The 20,275-nt window shown below is 45.0% G+C and overlaps 1 protein-coding gene across 11 annotated transcripts in view; it reads left to right on the top strand.

The window, feature by feature from the left end:
• PLXNA1 (plexin A1) overlaps positions 1-20,275 on the top strand; it is a 424,561-nt gene that overhangs the window by 260,058 nt on the left and 144,228 nt on the right. For all 11 annotated transcript variants that reach the window (XM_077325380.1, XM_077325387.1, XM_077325383.1 and 8 more), the window contains exon 9: positions 19,853-19,967. In XM_077325380.1, coding sequence (XP_077181495.1) covers positions 19,853-19,967 — 115 coding nt within the window. The remainder of the gene's footprint in view (positions 1-19,852; positions 19,968-20,275) is intronic.

Raw genomic sequence — 20,275 nt, 5'->3', positions numbered from 1 at the left:
CGACGGCGAGGGTCTCTGTTGGCAGTGGGTGGCGGCACGGGCCACTCCTGGTGGCGCGTAGCAGCGGCAAGGCATCAGATTGGTGGTGGGGCTGGCAGGGAGGCCTGTAATGGCGGCAGGTGGCGGCACGCGGTGGATGGGCTGGGTCCCCGGGGTGGGAAAAAAGCAGGGATGCTGCGTCTTTGACGCGGCGTCCCTGCTCCTTTCCCTAGGGCGAGGGGAGGGAACCATGAGGACTCACAGTGTTGTAAGGCGTCTTGTCCTTCGGCGCAGTGAGTCCTCTGGCAGCCAGGCGAGGCCAGGCCAAGCTGGCAATGGGGAGCCGCGCTTTGCGCGGCTTCCCATTGGCAGCTGACCCTGGATGGACAGTCGGAGGGCCCAATCAGGAGCCGCTTCGCGGCTCCTGATTGGGCCCTCCAAGTTTTTATCCCGGACAGGTTCCGCCCTAACTCCTCCCCGACAGCCCTTACTCAATTATTTAGTTCGCGGTGCCCTGCACCGCGGGACGGTTTAAAAATAATGGCTACAGAACCTTCTGCAGCCCTTCTGAAAGACCAGCCATAGGTTTGATCAGGTTTTCCTTTCCCACAAAATTATTGATTGATTGATTGATTATCTTTATATACCATCCTCCCTGAAGGCACATAAAACAGAACATATACTATACAGATAACTTAGATTAACAATAATGAATGAAATGAAACAACAAGCCACATGGAACTGTAGAAAAAATGTAGGAAACATTAAATTAACTCATACTGATAGCCAATGGGTTGGGTGGAGTTATGGTGGGTGCCATAGGAGGGGGCTCAGGAGGAGGGCCCTTGGGAAGTGATGGTAAGGGTCGGCCTCAATCAAATGCCTGGTGGAGGAACTCCGTTTTGCAGGCCCGGCGGAACTGGTTAAGTTCCTTCAGGGCCCTGATCTCCTCTGGGAGCTTGTTCCACCAGGTGGGGACTAGGATGGGAAAAGCTTTGGCCCTGGTTTTGTAAGGTTATGTGTAAGGTTGTCAACACTTTGGGCTTTGCACCACAATATGGAAATTGTCCTGGAAGATTATTTCTGTCCAAACTCATACATTCTACAAATGGTCCAAGTTGTATAATTTCCACATTTTCAAGTTTGCTGACTCTAATTCAGTGGTCCCCAACCTGCGGGCTGCGGCCCGCTGCCGGGCCGCGAAGGCCATGGCGCCGGGCTGTGGCTCCCTCTCCCCGCCCCCCCCCCGCAGTAAAAAACTTCCCAGGCCGCAAGCTTGTGGCCCAGGAAGCTTGTTACTGCGGGAGGGCGGGGAGAGGGAATCAGGGCCGGGCCGCGGGGGCGCGGCCTGCGGGCGCGGCCCGATGAACAGGCGCGGTCCGCGCGGGTGCGGCCCGATGCCCTGCCGGTCCCCAGCCTCAGAAAGGTTGGGGACCACTGCTCTAATTGATTAGAGGTAAATGGCATGGCATATGGGAGTTGTTGGACCACCTTCAAAATGGTGCCTGAGATTCCTTTTTTCTTCTACCTTGGCTTGTAGCATCACAAGGTACTAGAGGATGATGACAGTGGTACAGACAGACACTCTAGTCTTATCTATTTGTGTTTATGGTTTGGAATATAGGTAAAGTGAGGATAGGTGCAAATGAAGTTCCTGCAATAAAAGAAAGAAATGAAAGAGCTCTTATGTACTGCCGTCTTTTAATGTGTCATGGGATTTTCTAGGGGTTGTATTGTTTTTTATTGTTTTATTGTAAACCATTGCGAGTCTTTGAGAGGGGTGTTATACAAGTCTAAAAATAAATAAAAATAACATAGCATAAATAAATAAATACCTCAAAGGGAGGAGTTTAGTAAACATTCTCTATCTATAAGCATTTATTTATTTACTAGAATCAAAGCCCATTTTATTTTGAAATAAGATGGGTGGTAGGCCCCCCTCCCTGGGAAAGCCTTTGCAGGGCGAAGGCTTCCCAGGGGCTGGCGTGGCGTGGCCAACGGCCCGCGACCTGGGGTGTTCTCCCTGCTCCGGGAACAGCTGCTCCCAGCGCCGGGAGAAGGCTGGCGCCCCCCCCCCCCGTCAGTGACCCGGGGCCTTCTCCCAGCCCCAGGAGCAGCCTCTGCTCCTGGGCCCGGGAGAAGGCCACTGCCAACCCACCCCTCCGGGAGCGACCTGGGGCCGGGAGAAGACTTGCGTTGCTGGCCAGGGGGCCAGAAAGGAACAGCTGGAAAGGAACAGCCGGGGGGGGGTGGGAAAGGAACTGCTCCTTTCCCAACGGGGAGGAGAGGTCGCCGGGAGGACTCACCACCTTGGAGGTCTTCTCCGTCTGCGCAGCGACTCCCCTGGCAGCCAAGGTGAGGCCAGGCAAAGCAGCCAATGGGGAGCCACGCGGAAGCCACTTGGCCCCTGAGTGCAACTCGGAGGGGCGAATCAGGAGCCGCTTCACCCCTCCGAGTTTTTATCCCAGACAGGGCCCGCCCTAACTCCTCCCCAGGAACCCTTAGCCTTTTATTTAATCCGCTCCGCAGGAGCGGTTAAAGATTTTATCTGTAATTCATCTAGACCCTCTCTTCTTAGTAGCAACCCAAAACAACTTACATTATTCTCATCTACATTTGTCTTCACAATAATCTTATGAAGCATGTTAGACTGAGAAAGTATGAGTGGCTTCCATAGCATGAGTGGGGATTTGAGCCTGGTTCTTTCAATTATAGTCCGATAGGCTTAACCATTATACTACACCAGCTCTCAATAATTTCAGTGGAGAAGGCTGAGTGGAGTTGGCCATAGGGGCTAATTGCTTCCAGACCCAATTCAGGCCCTGTGTGGCTTGGGGCTAGAATACTAGATGGCTCACCTACTCCCATCTGAATCTACTCATGCATTCAACTTTTCTTTGGAGGCTCTGCTTCGGGTGCCTTCACCATCTGCAGGATAAAGGGGCTGGAAAGAGCCTTCTTGGTTGTGTTTCCAAAACTTGGGAATTCCCTCCCCAAGAAGATTTATTTATCTGACTATCATTGGCTTCTGCCTTCTTTAATTCTTATTATTCTCCTCCCTGGTAGTCTGTTTATATATGTGTTTTACATTGTTTTATTTAATTGTTCATATTATATATACATGTGTGTGTTTTATTTATGTTGTATGCCATCTTGAGCTCTGCTAAGGAAAAAAGACAGCTAATAAACATTTAAAATGAATAAATTATCCTGCATTGGGTATATAGCCAGCATAGAATTGTTTTGAATTAATTAATTAATTAATGAAACTCGTTCAAAGGCCACCCAATGCAGCTTTAACACCATGTTAAGCATTCCTCCATAATTTGAAGATGAAATTGGCATGACCTTCTCTATTGAACGCATAAGTTCTCTTGTCAGGATGTTCTCTAGGATTTTGAAAGTGTACACACCATAGACACCAATATTTCCTTAATTAAAAAAAATAGTTGGGTATTTTTTCCCTGTCTCTTTCTAAGTGTTGCTCACCATTACCAAATACACAATGTTCTCTGCCTTTATGGTAACTCTGTTATAGAAATTATAGCAATATTTGGCATGGATTGGTAATCACCAAACTGGAGAGCAAGAGACCAAGATATACCGTATTTGCCAGCGTATAAGACGACTGGGGGTATAAGACGACCCCCAACATTTCCACTCAAAATATAGAGTTTGTTATATACCCGCCCTGCCCCTGCATATCCCTGTGACCGGTACTAGTGCGCAAGTGCGCATGTGCGAGCTCTGCATAGACAAGGGGCGGGCTGGAGTGCCGCTGCTTCCCACCGAGCAGAACGGGCCGGTCATGCCGAAAAGGCTGGCACCCCTGTCTCGCCGCAGGGGTGGTGCACCCTGATGCTCGCCGCACCCTGATGCTCGCCGCAGCCACACTGATGACCCGCCGCGGCCGCGCTAGATACCGCACGATACTGGATGAAATGTAAAATGAGGTGGGCGGGCATCAGGAGGCCACTATGGGCAGCTATGTCTATCCCAGCTGAAGTGCACCCGGCGTATAGGACGACCCCCCCCCCCACTTGGAGGCATGTTTTTCAGGGAAGAAAAGTAGTCTTATACGCCAGCAAATACAGTATTTAAAACATCGGCTTGGATCATAACCTCCCTTTCACTTTGAGCTATTGATTTTCTGTTTGTGCTAGTTCCTTCTGCCCAGGGAAGAGGCCGAGGGCAGTGTTGGCTGATTCTCCCCCTCCCCCCTTTTTGACCCCATAGCATTCCACTGAGGCCCAGGTGCAAGGGTCAGAGAAGCATGTAGCAGGAGGGGGGGGGCAGGAGAATTGCTCCTTATGTGTGGATTGCAGCTTGGTTTGTCCTCCATAGGATTCAAGCCCATTGTTTTTTTTACTTGTCCCCTTCCACAATTCTCGAGGCAGCTTAGAATAAAACGTGTGTGTGTGTGTGTATAAAATAAATAAAATGATGATGATGATGATTGCTGAATGGCAATGGCCAATTTTTTTAACAAGGGGGAGAGGCAGATTTAACTTCACCAAACTACTTAAGGCCAAAGTGATGCAATGCGTACACCCCCCCCCACACACACACACATACCATCACCACTGCAGATTTGAATGGAGCCTGGGTTGAAAAACCTTCAGTCATTTCTTACAATACAAAGTGTGTGTGTGAGGGGGGGGGACATGGGGGGGCGACGCCATGGATACTTCTGCATGACTGTCACTGGGAGGAACATAGCTAATCTGGAAGTGATATGCAAGTCCCTCATGCACTGCTTCTTACCTAAGGCATTCACTGCTCATAAAGAATTGCATTGCATGGGGTATTCCAAGCCAAAGGCAGGCTGGGATTTACTGCTACTTCCCACTTGATGGAGGGAGGTGTGTGGGCTAAATGTGACCCTCGGGCTGCCATTTGCACACCCTTGCCACAGAACAGAAATAGAAGAGAAGATATGGTGATATTTACACACTGAAGAGGCAAAAACATAGACCACAAAGAAAAAATACCCTTGTTTTCAAAAGTCACATCTTGGAAAAGAAGCCAGAGGGAGAAGGGATGCTGGCAACAAGGAAGTTTGCTGCCTCTAAATTCAGGGATGACAAAAGATGCTGCATTTGAATCGAACATCTCTGACCCACAGGTCAAGCTTTTGTTAGCAAGTCTTCATTAGGCAAATCAGATTTTGATGCACTGCTGCAGGGGTGAGTGCTGTTGGGCAGCATAAAAAAGACTCAGACAGGCGTTGTCGCTCATTCATGAAGGGCCTCACTGTTGTCTTGCTGGCTGTTTTCAGTGCCTCCCCCAAATGTCTGTGTTGCATTTTTCTTGCATTGTATAGAAATTAATGTTTTGTACTTGTTGGGAAATGGAAACATCTTCTGCAAGCTTTTGTAACAGTGGTAGTTACTCCTGATCTCACTAGTCCCATATCAACGTATGCATAAATTTTGCTGTATGAGAATTGCTAATATTCCCATACCGATTGTGCACCTGCAGCGCTGTTCCTGGCCACCACTGGTGTGTTGTGGTATAGCAGCATGCTCCCCCGCTTCCTGTGTTCCTACAGGGAACCTATTTATGTGGCACACACTGCGTCCCCACAATGCAACTAGGGCAGAAAAATTCGACTGCGTTAGGGGGAGGCAGTTTTTTCCTATTTGCAACCCCACCTTTGTTTAAATAAAAAAAATGTTCCATGCATCCCTGCGGTGTCACAAAGTGCAACAGAGCGTACAGGGGCATTTTCCTTCTGGGGCACTGTAGGAGGGCCTGAGGCTTTCCCTTTATGTGGGGCAATGGAAGGCCTAAAGCACACCAGGCCCAGTACAGGGGCAGGCCAGTGCCGGTGTTGTGTAGCTGCAGGGATTAGCCCCATTGCCATACGAGCTCCAGCCTGGCTTTTTCTGCCCTTGTGGAATCGGCCCCAGGGGGTAAAATGCCTGTAATTTGTTTTGTTTCTCATTTGGCCCAGCACTTCGGCAGAGCTGATGTGGTTGGCCAGTAATACTCCAAATGGAAACTGACCATGCTGTTTTAAAGCAACCCCTTGGTAATCGGTGTTGTTATTTTCCATCCCTGCAAGTCGCTCTTTCAGCTCAGAGGTGATCCTGGTGTGTTTATTATTAAAACACAGAACACATATGAATTGAAGAACTCCCCCTACAGAGCTTAAGGTCCCAAAGGGCTGATTCCGCCAAACCGGCAGGCATAGACTGAAGCAATGCCAAGAATACTTTTTAGTCTGAAATTGTCACATGTGAATGTTGTAAGATTCAGGAGAGAAAACGAATGCTATTTTAAACCTGAATGTATTTTAATTTGGTACATGTAGGTTTTACTCATGAATAGGAAATACAAAAGCCAATTTAAACATCATTTGGGAAAATAGCCAAGCTTCCGCTCTTCCGCTGTCTTTTACCACAATCTGCTGCAGTATAGGCTGATCTACTTTCAACAGTATTCTCATTTTTAGCACAATTTGCAAGCTTGACTTTGCATCCTTTATATGTTTATGAAAGAGTAAGGAACAGTGGACTCGACCCAAACTGTATAGTTGGATCCAGTGTGCCCTGTTAGCAGAAGTGATCTTTCCATGAACAGAATGGAAGATTTTTTCAGAGGGCATTTTTGAACTATTAGGGCATTTCTGCACCCGTTATATCTAGTGAAATCCTTATCTTATGTAATCATTATATTTTGGCCACTCCATATGATGTCGCCAATATCCAGCATCTGGGCAGTAAACAGCTGCCTACATCCTCTATTTTAAAGCGCTAGTTGGGGAATCAATTAAGGCGGATTCAACAACCTATTTAGCGCTAGCTACCGGAGAGCAACCAGCAGGGGGAAGGTATGGAGGCTCAAATGCGCTAAAGTCGCCTGCCTTGTCCCCCCCTCACAATTGCCTTCCTCTCCCTTGTTCCCCGCGACGAGAATTTCTTTTTAAAAAATGGGTAACTTCCTGGAAGAGCCTCTTGTGGCGCAGGGTGGTAAGGCAGCAGACATGCAGTCTGAAAGCTCTGCCCATGAGGCTGGGAGTTCAATCCCATACTAGCTATGGTCCACCCTATTGAGATCAAGCTAGCCTGAGCAAATTAAGATAAATAATAAGACTGCTACCGTATAAATAATACATGTTAATGTTAAAGCAAAGTCATGCAATGACACTTGTCTTTGCCCATCTTTCTCAGTAACCATGCCTACCACGGATTGTGTAGCCCCTATTCCATGACATGCTAAGCGTAGAAGCTAATATTTCCCTGCTTTCCCTGGGCAAATCCCCCAGTGTGATCTAGCAGGCAGTCACCCAAATTCACACATATTATCTCAGTATTTTCTGAGGGGATGGGTCCTTGTCCTCTTTCTGATCCATGCCATTCTAAGGGCTTATCAGAGTCCTTGTCCCCATCTATGAAAATCAGTGGGAGCAGAAAATATAACAATATTTATGACTTCTTAAAAAACAAGGTTGCATTCAATCCCACCTCCTGCTACATGGAAGATAAACAAGAATGCTGCTGTGGTACAGCCTTAAAGATTTTACCTCTTTGTAAGCAGGTGCTTCTTCCATCAGTGTGGATCATATGTGTAATTTTGCTTTCCTTTTTGGCATATCCATGTACTTGCCCTCTTTGTCCTCTCTGAATTCACTCTATATCTCCTCTTTCTTCTAGCTCAGATGGCATAAAAGTGTGTTGCTTCAGGCAAAGACTCCCCCCCCCCATTAGAGATTCTTTGTAGCACCCAGTATGACAGAACTGAAATTGCTTATGTAAAATACTTGGATTATTTCCCCCCCCCCATACTTTTGGCCTTCCTCTTGTGCCCTTGTTCTTTCTTGCAGGTTAGCTTTCAAAGATTTTTGCATCCCTCCCCCCCCCCACACACACTCTGTTTTACTTCTCTCCCTCTGTTTGCTTCCCTGCATAGACTTGGCCTTGCTTATCTTGCCCTGGTAGATTCCTGTTTTGTTCTTACTTTGCACTAAGTACTGAAGAGATGGGAGATAAGAAAAGCAAATGAACTTGTTTCCCAGGCCATAAGAACTTAAATGTAAGCTTCGTCTGTCTGTTTGTCTGTTACTCTGTGAGTGGACAGTTAGGGCCATTTCGCACGGCTTCAAAATAGCACAATGGTTGCTAATTGGAAACGCTACTAATTTGCCATAACCCACGACGTCGTAGACAATCTGCAACAATCCTGAAACCGACCCGCAAAAAGCGCTTCGTTGTAGCGCTTTGAGGGGAATCCAGAAAAGTGGATTCACCCTCCGGATAGCGATACACTCCTGCAACCAATCTGCAACAATAGCGCTAAAGACCTGTGCGTTACCATTGTTGCGGGTTCTTCAAAGTCCCTCCCCCTGAGCCTGTCCTCCAAACTTCCGGCGAAGCGATCGCCATTATTTTTTCTCCGAGCGAGCGGGGATAAACGCACCAGCGAGCCTCTTTCTGTTTAGAGGCTTCCCTGGCTTCAGTCCTTCACCTTTAGTCACTAAGCACAAACCACATAAAAGCCCGTTTGCTGAAATAAAGTCCCTTTATTTTTTACACATTAATTCAGCCGAAAATCGGGCCCGTGAGAGGGGAGGGGATTTTTTTTTTATCACTCGAGGCAGCGTGCCAACGATCATACAATCAAACGACAGCTCACATTAGGCAGCTGGATGGGTCTCTCCGTTGCAACGAATCTACCTAGATTCGTTGCTATGGGTCTGTTTTTTTTTTTAAAAAAACCTTTCTTAAAGGGAAAGGGGCTGTTTGGGAGCATGCTAACGGCTGCCCATTGGCTGCTTGATGGCCAGGGGCGGGACGAGCTTGGCAATAGCGCTTCCTTTCTAGCGATTTCTGCCGAGACCGGAAGCCTGTGGGAAACGCTAAAAAACGCAACTGATTCCACTACAAAGGCAGGTATGCATAACAACAAATTCCACTATTTTAAATGGCGATTTTTCATTCCGCAAACAATTTGCAACAAAGATCCCCGTGCGAAAAGGCCCTTAATGTTTGCTACTTGGCATGAGTTAATTCTAGCTGTAAACTTGCCAGCCATTTCCAGAGTGTGCTGTAGTCACAAGAGGGTTTCCTTTAACTTCTGGATGAATTTAATCCTTGTATTCAAAAAATAGAGCACTGGTTCGTTAAGAGTAACAACCTGTAATCCAAAGAGCCAGGTTTGATTCCCTGCTCCTCCACATGCAGCCAGTTGGGTGACCTTGCGCTAGTCACAATCTTGTTGGAGCTATTCTCACAGAACAGTTCTGTCAGAGCTCTCTCGAGCCCACCTATCTCACAGGGTGTTTTTTTGTGGGGAAAGGAAGGGAATGCGATTGTAAACCACTTTAAAACTCTTTTGGGTTATGAAAAGTTGTGTATACAAACCAACTCTTCTTCTTCTGAAACGCTAAAGACTTTTACCATTCACACCTCACTTGTTGTGCTGTATGTGTTCGTTAAGATATGTAAATATTTGTTGGAATAGTCAGTTATTGATGTCCAAGCACAGGGACACATAGATCTTGCTTAGGGGACTGAGTGTTCCAAGCTTTAATCGGTTTAATTGGTAAATTAATCAGCTAAGTTTTAGCAGATTAATCGGTGGGAAGAACTGTTAATCATTGAGGCCTTTCCTTTCATGGATGAACAATGGGTTTTGTTAATAAAATGTATGCTGTTTCAGCATCTCAAAATATGCAACTATATTTAAAATCAATTAACATTTAATTAATTAAAACAGATGATTAACTGTTACCAGTTGAGACTCCTGGTCTAGTACATTTATATTCCACTCTCCCATTTGCCAAGGATGATTCAGCCCACAGCAGCATAGTTGTCTATTCATGGCCATAGTCTCCACCTTTGCTTTCCTTCCTTTTAGTGCAAGGGAACTCTGGAGAAAAGTCTGGACAAGTTTTGAATTCTAAGGTTGCTTTCCGATGACCAAACTAACTTTGCTTAAGCTGACAAGAAGCTTTAAAAAGCCTTCAACCTAATCATTTAGCATCACAGGAATAGCATGACACATGGAACAAACACATATCAAAGTTTATAAGTGATGTTAAGCTGGAGAACAAGGTGGGGAGAAGTCATTATGAGATAGAAAATTTACATTTTTTGTTGGGAGAAGGTAACTCTGCAGGAAAGGAAATTGAGGAAGTTTACTTTTAACCTGGATGTGACATCGCAGGATGTGAAACAGCATCCTTGCAGAACACCCTCCCCTCCCTAAGCACTACCCCTAAATTTATGGTCATATTCCAGCCTGGAATCATTTACCCTGTTTATGGACCAGACAAGTCTTGGAACATAGAAGATATGAGCATGTGTGTTTTGCTTATTTTACACTGCACTTTCCTGGGGGTAACTGCTTAGGCATATTCCTGTAGTCTCTCAGAAAGTAAATTGATGGGTCTTGAGTGGGTTAACCATGAATTAGCAGATCTGATCTCCCAGAAGCAATTGAGTTCATACCAAGTTTGGAACCATGCCCAATAGAATAACTTGGGTTATAACATGACAAGTAGCTAGTTCAGCAAGTCAACAGGTGTATATTGCAGGACAGGGAGAATTGTTTCATAGAGCCTTGGAGAACAATTCAAGTCACTGTTGAGCTTCAAAAATATTTAGTGGGACAGGATAATTTAGAATGGCTGAAACATGGTTGTCCATAGATTTTTGAGATGGAAACATAGTATAAGCGCAGCACTAGATAAGCAGAATATTTTTGTAAGTTTTGCAGCAAAATGGGTTACTAGATAGAACAACGAGAATATGCTGGCAGTATTAGCACTTGCTGCCAATCATATGTTTATAGAGTCGAAAGCACTGTTACATTATTCTCTCTGCTATTCATATTGTGCATAAACAAAAGATGAGATAAGGGTTACTAGTGCTGTAATAGAACAAAATCTGAGCCCAGTGGCACCTTTAAGACCAACAAAGATTTATTCAGGGCGTGAGCTTCCGAGTGCATGCACTCTTCCTCAGACAATGGAACACGGATCATAAGAGTACAGACAGAAGAAGAGAGTAATATCTGTACGAAAGCTCACGCCTTGAAAAAATCTTTGTTGCTCTTAAAGGTGCCACTGGACTCAAATTATGTTCTGCTATTTCAGACCAACGTGGCTGCCGACCTGAATCTAGTGCTGTAGTAAGCAGGGATGCATACTTTCACACTATTTTGATCTCACAGACCACTATCCTGTGGACTCTTCTTTGTGTAGTTTGCCTCTGCAGCAGGGGTTTCTCCCAGTAGTTATAACTTGCTCCAGTTCGTCAAGAGTTGGGGAGGGAAAAAAGAGGGATCCCATTAACTTCAGTTGTACAGCCAGTTTTTCATCCTTGTTAACACTGTCTTTTTTTTTTTCGTAGGGGAGGGGAACTGTCATTTCTGTACTTCAATTCAGCCACCGTTGAATATGTGAGGGCCGACAGAGCCAAGTAGCCAAGCATCAGAGGAAGCCAGAGCTCAACTGTGGATAAATGAGAAAGAACAAAACAGTGGGGATTACCATATGCCAGGATGCCCCATGTCTGTGTAATTGAGGTTACTGGGTCAAAGAAGCCTTTGTAAACCTGAGCAGGTTATAAACTAGCAGGATGCCTCACTCCAGTAATCTTATCTGCAACAGAAACAGCTCCACAGAGCAGCATCCAGGGATTTTCTATTGAGCTTGTACATTTTTTTAAAATTCCACCCTTCCGAGGAGCTAGGTTCCTCCCTCCATATTCTCCTGTGAGCAAGGTTAGGTTGAAAGAGATCACCGTGCTCCCAAATCAGGAGCCTCTTGGCTGAGTGAGTGTTTAAACCCCGTTCTCCCCGTCTTTTCCAATACGCCAAACTTCTGCCATGCTAGCTTTGGGTTAGCAGACTGTGGGACTGAAATATTGTTTAGGAGTATTGTTGCCGTCCATCTAGAATAATACTGTCCTCATAGTTATATAGATAGCTGTTATCATGTTATGTTCATGATTCGCCCAGCAATTTCAGTAGTTTTCTTGTTAAGTTCTCATAGAAGGAGAGAGTGTGAATGTGACATCACCATTCCTGTCTTGGCTTCTTGCGGCATGGTCTATTCAACGTTATTGAACGTTGTGCTTCCAACAGTGTAACTTGGCACGGATTGGACTTTTTCCACTTTCTTAACACTAGATGGCGTCATGTTCTTCCGTTTTAAAAAAAAAGTCCCCCATGAAGCTTTGAGACTTTGGAGGGGTTTTGTCGTGCTGCTTCCATGGAAACCATATGTGTCCAGAATGCTGCCAGATTATATGAACCTGTCCCCAGATTTTAGTAAGGATGAATCATCATTAATTTTGAAACATTCCGGATCCATAGAGGGCAATTTCCAGTGTTGTGAAACCCACATAATGATGGCAGAATTGAAGGAAATATCATGGGAAGTGGCCCTAATAGACTCAATTAAGATTAGTAGGCACTGCCATTATTTTTATTTATCTAAAATGATAGAAAGTGTTTTTCAAAAAGCTCCTACCAAAACAGCTCCCCGTCTAATTACAGTTTCAAGTACCATTTTGTGGTTGAGGAGTAAAACAGTGTTTCTAATGTCACCTTTTACGCTCAGTAAACCCCAGGTACCCTTTGCTGAGTTACATTTGTATTGTTGAGTTTCTGGCTCTGCTCTCGTAATGATCTGGTAATGGGGTTTGCTAGTGATGCTGGTAACGAAGCAGTCTTGAATAACCATTGGTGGGTAAGCTGGGTTGAATAAGGTTTGTACTACGGTTGAATATTGTGTTGAACTGTGTTGAATCAGCTAGGCAGGGGAAGGACTCTCCTCTCCAGTGAGGGTCTGTGAGTTGTGAAATAGGAGTTATTTCTCCCAGTTACCCAGAACGATGCTTATACAAAAAAGATAATGACAGTGAACTCTGCTGACCCCAAGAAAAAGAAATGGCACAGATGGTACATCATGCTGCCAAACAATGTGCCACTGAAGCTCAGTCAGTAGCGACACATGCATATAGGGAGTCAACCTACAAATATGCTATGAAGCCCAGCCTTGGACAAGACATCTCTAAGGGATAGATAAAGACTCTGCCTTGTTCTTGAGCTTTGGCAGAATGCAGGGATCTCAGTGGGCTCCCCCTCCTTTGGAGATGAATAACTGAGCCCTCATGCTCCCCCACCCCACCCCGGGCCAATTCACGCTGTCCTCCAAGGTCTTGGCATTTGTTTTTAAAACATGCGGATAAACTTTCAGAGTAAAACAGCAGATATTAATTGGCATACCCAGCCATATCTGCTTAGGCCTACAGGCTGCTTAATGAGATAGTTCCAACAGAAAGAGCTTCCAGATTCATTTCAAAGATGGGGATGTGACTCTGAAGTCTAATTTCCTCTGTGTATGAAGGGCCGAGAGATCTTTATATTTTTTTGTCTTGGTAGGATACATTCACTTTTTCACTCAGAACTATTCAGTCTCTTTGGTTTAAAGATATGTCAGCCTTTGGTGCTGGGTCACATTATCTCTTTCACACAATGATCCTCATATATTTCACATAATAATCCTCATAATCACATGATGGTAATGGTTGCATTAAGACCAGCCATGTGAGCAAACAATCCTTTGGTGCATCACATGAACTAAATGCACTTCTTTAGAGTTACTGGCAGCCAGTTTGGGAATCTCCTGGTGCAGAGACAAGCATGATATCAGTTGCATTCTGTACGTGAGACAGTAGCATGCGTAGATGAATAAATGAACAAAGAAGTATTTAAATTCTGAATAAGCTGCTATTCTCAGGAAGGGGAGAGGGGAAGCCCAGTGAAGTCTGAGACCGAGTTGATAAGACCAGGTCTCCTCTAAAGTGGAACCTTCTAATGTAATTTAATCAAACCCAGCTTATTGATATGTGACTGATTACCCTATTGGTTGTATATTCAGAGCAAAGTGAGGTAGACCTTACATTGGTTCCACCCCCACCCCCAATTGCATAAAGAGTGTCTCAGTACATACATTTGTTTGTACTGGCCTTTTGCTTGGAGATAAAAAAACATAAATGAAATGTGGAAATGACTTCCAGCAAGCAGCCTATTACTATTTGTTTATGTGTTTCAAGCTATGAAAAGCTGCTACATGTAGTTAACAGTGCATGAAATTTCAAGCAAGGTATTATTGGGTCACCGAAGTCTCAGAAGTGGACCAGGGAAGGGCGTGTACTGCTAGCTGAGAAGTATTATAGACTTCCTTCTTAGCCTAAGAATCTTAGGTGAACTGAGTCCCAGTTTGCATGCCTAGATTGAGGAGATGGTCAGGTCTCTTGTGAGTTTTTATTTCCATCGTTCTGAGTTTTTATTTCCATCGTTCTTTCTTAGAAAATGTATACTTCAGCTTTCTATTTAAAAATGAAGGAGGCTTACAATAGGCTCCATCCAAAATGGTGAAAAACAGACAATAGCAGCCACTTAAACTTAAACATTCTGGAGTTAAAATGTTATGAAGAAAAGCCTTCTAGATTAAAAAAAAAAGTTTTCCACTGATGCTGGATGACCTCCACAAGAATTTAACGTCCACAAGGCAATGGGGGAGTTCCAAAGAGTAGGATTGGCTCCTAAGAAAGCTATCATGCCGGTTTCCTCCAGTCTGATTTCTCTGACGTGGCTATCCTGGCATAAATAAGAGTGACCGAAGCTGTTTCTGTACACTTATCTGGGCAAAAGCTGGATCTGCAAGAGATCAAGGTATTCATGCCTCAAAAAATGCCTGAGCTGCATGGCCACAGGTTTGCCCAAGACGCTGCTCAAAAAGGGCAGGTTAAATACCAGTTCATCATTGTTCAAGTCAGCAGGATCCAAAGCTGATTGCTTTTCAGTAGAGGCCTAACAACTGTCTCTTTTTAAAAAAGAGAGGACTCTGCAGGACTCCCCACTTCATGCTGGTTTAATTAACCATGAGGGACATAAGTCCAATAAGCATTCAGTAGTCCTTAATGCTCCAAGTATTCTGTCCGTGGCGTCCTTTCCAATTGGAAAGAATCCATACAAACTTGACTAGAAGAATCCACAGGAACGTTCAAAACATCTATAATGTAGCATCCAAGTTACATCACAAGAGCAATTTTATCCACAAAATGTTTAGCAAATTGATCTCAGCAAGCTTCTGAAATACCTGCTATTTACTCCCAGAGTCCTTGAGTCAACAAGCCTTTTACAATTCAGAATAACATTTCTGGTTAACATTGCACTGATGGCAGAGAGGAGTAAGGGCCCCGGTCCTCTGAACAGAGTGTGTTGAAGATGGTGCTGCACAATGAGCAACCCAACCCAAACTGGCTAAACTACAGGGAAGCCGCACAGACTGGTTGGATGGCTGCAACAGTGTCACTGTTTGTGGACTGGGTTGTAGTTATGGCTGGTGCTGAAGCAGACTTCTGACTGCTTTTCCATGGGCCTAACTCCACTTAAAAGGGCTCAGCCTCATTGGCACTGTTGCCCTTTCACTGTGTGAATTGGTTCCAGTTCTTTCCTTGAAGAGGTAGAGGGAGTATTTGAATGACCTGTTGTGAGGTGGCTTGTGTCTGCTAAGACCCTCAAGGTTCTCCTGTGTGGCTGGCAACTGGAAACAGAACACAATTAGAGCAAAGAATTTCAATTCAACAGTAGCATAATTAGCAGATATTCAACAGGCATGCTTCCCCCCACTACAAAGGTGGAACAAGTTTCAACTGCTGAGTTTTCAACATGAAAATTGGTAGCAATTTTAACATGTTGAGTCGAAAGGCAAAGGCAGTGCAAAAACATGAAGACTCAAAATGTCCCAGTTTAATTGAATAGTGACTTCTCTGAGGGTTTTTTTGTGGGGTGGTGATTTTCCCAGAATGTGTTTCCAAGCAGTGATTACTAAAGAAAAGAAAGGTCTTAAAGGAGGCACTTGTGCCAAATACTAATTTTGTTTGTATATTTTTAAAGATGTCTATGCCAGAGTAATATGGCTCTATGGGACTGACTGTTATTGGGTTTTCTTTGTGTCACACATTTCTGGCTTAGCAGTGCATTTTGCTACCACCAGGGTCAAAGTAAACCACTACTGCTTTGAAAACAAAAACAAAAAAGAGACCCTTTTCTTTGTTTTGTTGCTTGCACCCGAGATTCCTCAGCTTCCAGTTACATGACTGATGAGAGGGTTTATATTTCTGTGCAGGCCTGCATTTTACATTGGGAATGCTGTTGGTGTTGTAGCATGTGATGGTATGGAAGTTGCTGTAGTATTATGGAACCTTAAATGTGTAAATGGCCACTCTTGCCATCCCAGGAGCGGATTAGAAGCCCCTCCGTCCACCCTGAGGTTTTTAGGATGTTTTTTTGCCGCAAATTTGAGGATTTTAAGGGGATGGTTGAGTTTATAATGTTATGGGTTTTATGTATTGGGGGTTTTATAGTGGTTAGCCGACACGAGCCCTTGTAGGATTGGCGGGATAGAAATGCAATGATAAATAAATATATAAATAATATAGCCAGTGGCTTGTCCTGTAGCTTGATGCTTTAACAAAGAAATGGTATGAAAAGGAACAACACTGGATGTAGTGTTGCATCACATCTCAGATGAATCTCAGTTTGTTGCTGGTACATCTGTCCATGTCTATAGTGCATTTAGGATGGGAGTGCCTAGCGCAGTGGTCCCCAACCTGCGGCTCCCCACCCCGCAGTAAAAAACTTCCCAGGCCGCAAGCTTGTGGCCCGGGAAGCTTCTTACTGCGGGAGGGTGGGGAGAGGGAATCAGGGCCGGGCCGCACATCGCGCATGTGCGGCCCGCGCGGGCGCGGCCCGATGCGCGGGTGTGGTCCGCGCAGGCGCGGCCCGATGCCCTGCCGGTCCCCAGCCTCAGAAAGGTTGGGGACCACTGGCCTAGCGGTTAAGCAGTGGGGCAGTGTGGAGTGCAGAGATTGACTGTGCATTCGTAAGCAAAGTTACACCCTTCTGTGTCCATTAAATTAAGTGGCCTTAGAAAGGAGTAACTCTGCTTTGGATTGCACTGTGAATGTCCTAGGCAAACATAAGGTAAAAGGTAAAGGTATCCCACCGAGTCATGTCTGACCCTTGGGGTGACGCCCTCTAGCGTTTTCATGGCAGACTCAATACGGGGTGGTTTGCCAGTGCCTTATTACCCGGCAAACATATACAGTGCCTAAGAAATGCTTCATGTAGAGGCCTGAACAGAATTTTTGTTTTCACAGTTGTGAATGATCCTTAAGGAGTCCTGTGCTAGCCAAGATTGTTGTCTATTAATTAAGATACCTTGCTTTAGGACAGAACACCTACATAACCAATGAGTTGTGTTTGCTTTAATGTTAACAGGGCTGTATTCAGTACATGGATTCTGAAACACATGAATGGTGACAAATTAAGGTCTGAACAAAGGCTCAACTGGATTGAAAGGATGGGGGTGGCGGTAGAGGGACAATTCCCAAGTTAATACATGTCACAAGTTCAGGCTTAGATTGGCTAAACATGGCGGTTCAGGAAACTACTTTAATAATGTGTGAAAAGCAGTAAAATCTAGCAACACGGTGATTAGGTCTAAGGGAAATATTATTATTGATGATGATGACTCTGAAGCAATCCAGAATTTTAAATACGGATATGTTGTTCTGTATTTATTTGCTTTTACTTGTCAGCAATAAGGGTCCTGATAGCCTAGACCACCTCCAGATTCCAAATAATTACTGGAATAGATAAAAATCTTTATAGGATGGCAGAGGCAGGTTGTGGCTTGGGGCTATGTCTGGACCCCCATGCATTTCTTTGTGGACCCATAGATAACCTCTAACCACAGATACATCTCCCTCCCTCCACCGTCCCAACAATGAACCCATGTGATTTTTCCTGCAGAATCTGTATCTAGAGCTGGCTTCATATGTCATCTCCCACCCTGAATATGTCACTGCCAAGCAGCTGAGCATGGTGGGTATTCCATTGGATGTCAGGCTGCACAAATGAGCAAAGCAGGGCAGCTGGACATGGTGTCTGTGCAGAGTAGCCCTTGCATAGTTTGAGCATCAGGTCTGGCAATTAACCCAAGGTCTCATGGAGGGCTGGATGCCAAATTGGCCCTTGTACTAAGTTAGCTGGGAAATCTAACAAGGGTGTAGGGCAGTGAGCAGTGGCTGCAGACTCTGCTGAAGTCTATTGAAATCCTCCCTGCCAGGGTCTGACGAAGATGTATGAGGCTGACACTCGTGGTCCCAAAAGGGAGAAAAACAGCAGACTGAAGAGGAGGAGAGGGTTAAATGAAAATCCCTTCCCCTCCCTAACTGAGGCTACATGGACTCCCATGTGGTGGTTTGTGTGTATGTGCACCCACATGCAGAACGGGCTAGCAAGCATTGCCACAAATGTGCCATTAGTGCCCCTCCTAGTTCAGTGACCCCATATCTTCCCCATTCTTTCCACTGTCTTATGTGTGTTGATGAAGAGGTTGGTGGTAGAGAATCAGCCCTATAAATAAATAAAATAGAGCTATTGTAATGAGACTCAACACGTGTTTTGTCAGCTTCACAGCAATTTTTTTCCGGCTTGACTGCATTTCTTTGTGTTCCTTTACATGCAAGGGACTGAACCAAGAGGATTTTAATGGGAGGCACATGTTGCTGTGTTTAGTTCCCATCATGGGACTCCTAGTCTGTGACTGAGCTCAAAGGCAAGGAAATCAGGAGAAGAGTTCCTATTGCCAGCTCCTTCAACTGTTGCACTATTCAAAATATGGACCTTGTTTGCAGCTACTGGCCAAGGGTTGTAAGAGCTGAGGAAAGGATGTTCACTGGTCAGGATATAGACAGTTAACATGAGAAAATATATGCAAGTGTCCACACAGAGAAAGCGAGAGAGAAGGGAGAAACAGAACATGCCCGTAAACAGCTTGAGTGGGTAGCACAGGAAGTCATAGAAGGGATTGCAAATGAGGCCATGTGACCAAATGAAAAGCATTACAGTCTTGAAATGCTAATCTGACTCAGCTTTGAGTAATTGTGTCATTTTCTTATGAATGACTCTGAATTAAGACCCAAGGATTTTGTTCCCCGCAGTGGAGGGTTCTTGTTTTGCCTTCTGTTCATCAAAATTGCCTTCTCTAAAATCCAGAAATAAAGCTCACAAAGTCTTTGATTCAACCCACGCAGAGATGGGTAGTGAGGAAAGGATCCCAGCAGTGCTGAGAGGTCACAGGGGGGATGCGAGCTTGACCACATGGAATGCATTGTGGGGCCTGATGTGGGAGGAGGACAAGGCGGTTGGCACAGGGCTTAAGGAATGTGAGCCTTAAGATATGACGTTTGTCAAATCTGTTTATGCAACCTCTGGAGGTGGTGCCTTAGACCCCAGGGGTGCTCTGATCTTTCATTCAGCACTGACCTCATTTGCTCCAGCATGGTGCTAAGGACACAGTGCTGTAGAGAACGTCATGGACGACCCTGTAGGGAACATTCAAATCTTTTGTGTTTCTCCCAGTTCTTCATTGTTGATCCTGGTGTGTGTGTGAGTGTGTTTTTGTGTGTTTTCACTGGTGCCATCTTGCGGTTCAGATATTTAGAAATTCAAACACTTCCCCCCACCTTGTGAGAAGAGCTGGGGTAATATTTACAATATAGCTGTATCAGAATGCTTATCAATCCATTCTCCCTTCACATAGGAATGTTGAACAATGCAAATCCCTTGCAATTCTTGTCCTTCCTAATTCTTGTCCTTCCCTGATACTACTCTGTGATGTCCGTTGCTGCCATTTTCTACCTCATGAATTTGCATTGGACCTGTGGGAAAGTTTTCTCAATCTACAAAGACTATTGGGATCCTCTGTCTTAGTAAAAAAGAACAAGCTCCACGTGAGATGGCTCTGTCAATATTCATATGCCTTTGCTGTTTTCTCTTGTAGCTGCCTGTCTTGTGTGAATGGGTCCTTCCCTTGCCACTGGTGCAAATATCGTCACATCTGTACCCACAATGCTGCTGACTGCTCCTTTATGGAAGGCCGTGTCAAAATGTCTGAGGTAAGCAGATTCCTTCTAAACCTCGGTAATGTAATCTCCTCCTCTCACACATCACATATGCCAAGAGATCCTAAGAGACTTTAAAGCCATCACGTCTAATGCTACAGAAGCAGTACTTAGCGCTGGGCAAGGCTGCACCTGCAGTTCTATCCTGGGCATTCAAAAACAGGAAAGGACTCGAAGCAAATTTGGAAGAAGGCAGGGAGTCTAATTGGCAGGTTATAGCAGAAAAAGGTGACAGAACAAAGTTTGCTGAGTTTGGGGACATTGTCTGGATGAGCACCAGCATCTTCAGGTACTTTAAGACT

The sequence above is a fragment of the Paroedura picta genome, chromosome 3, assembly GCF_049243985.1.
Source record: "Paroedura picta isolate Pp20150507F chromosome 3, Ppicta_v3.0, whole genome shotgun sequence".
Classification (NCBI taxonomy): domain Eukaryota; kingdom Metazoa; phylum Chordata; class Lepidosauria; order Squamata; family Gekkonidae; genus Paroedura; species Paroedura picta.
The sequence above is the reverse complement of the archived record's forward strand: the minus strand, read 5'-3'. Positions and strand labels throughout refer to the sequence as shown.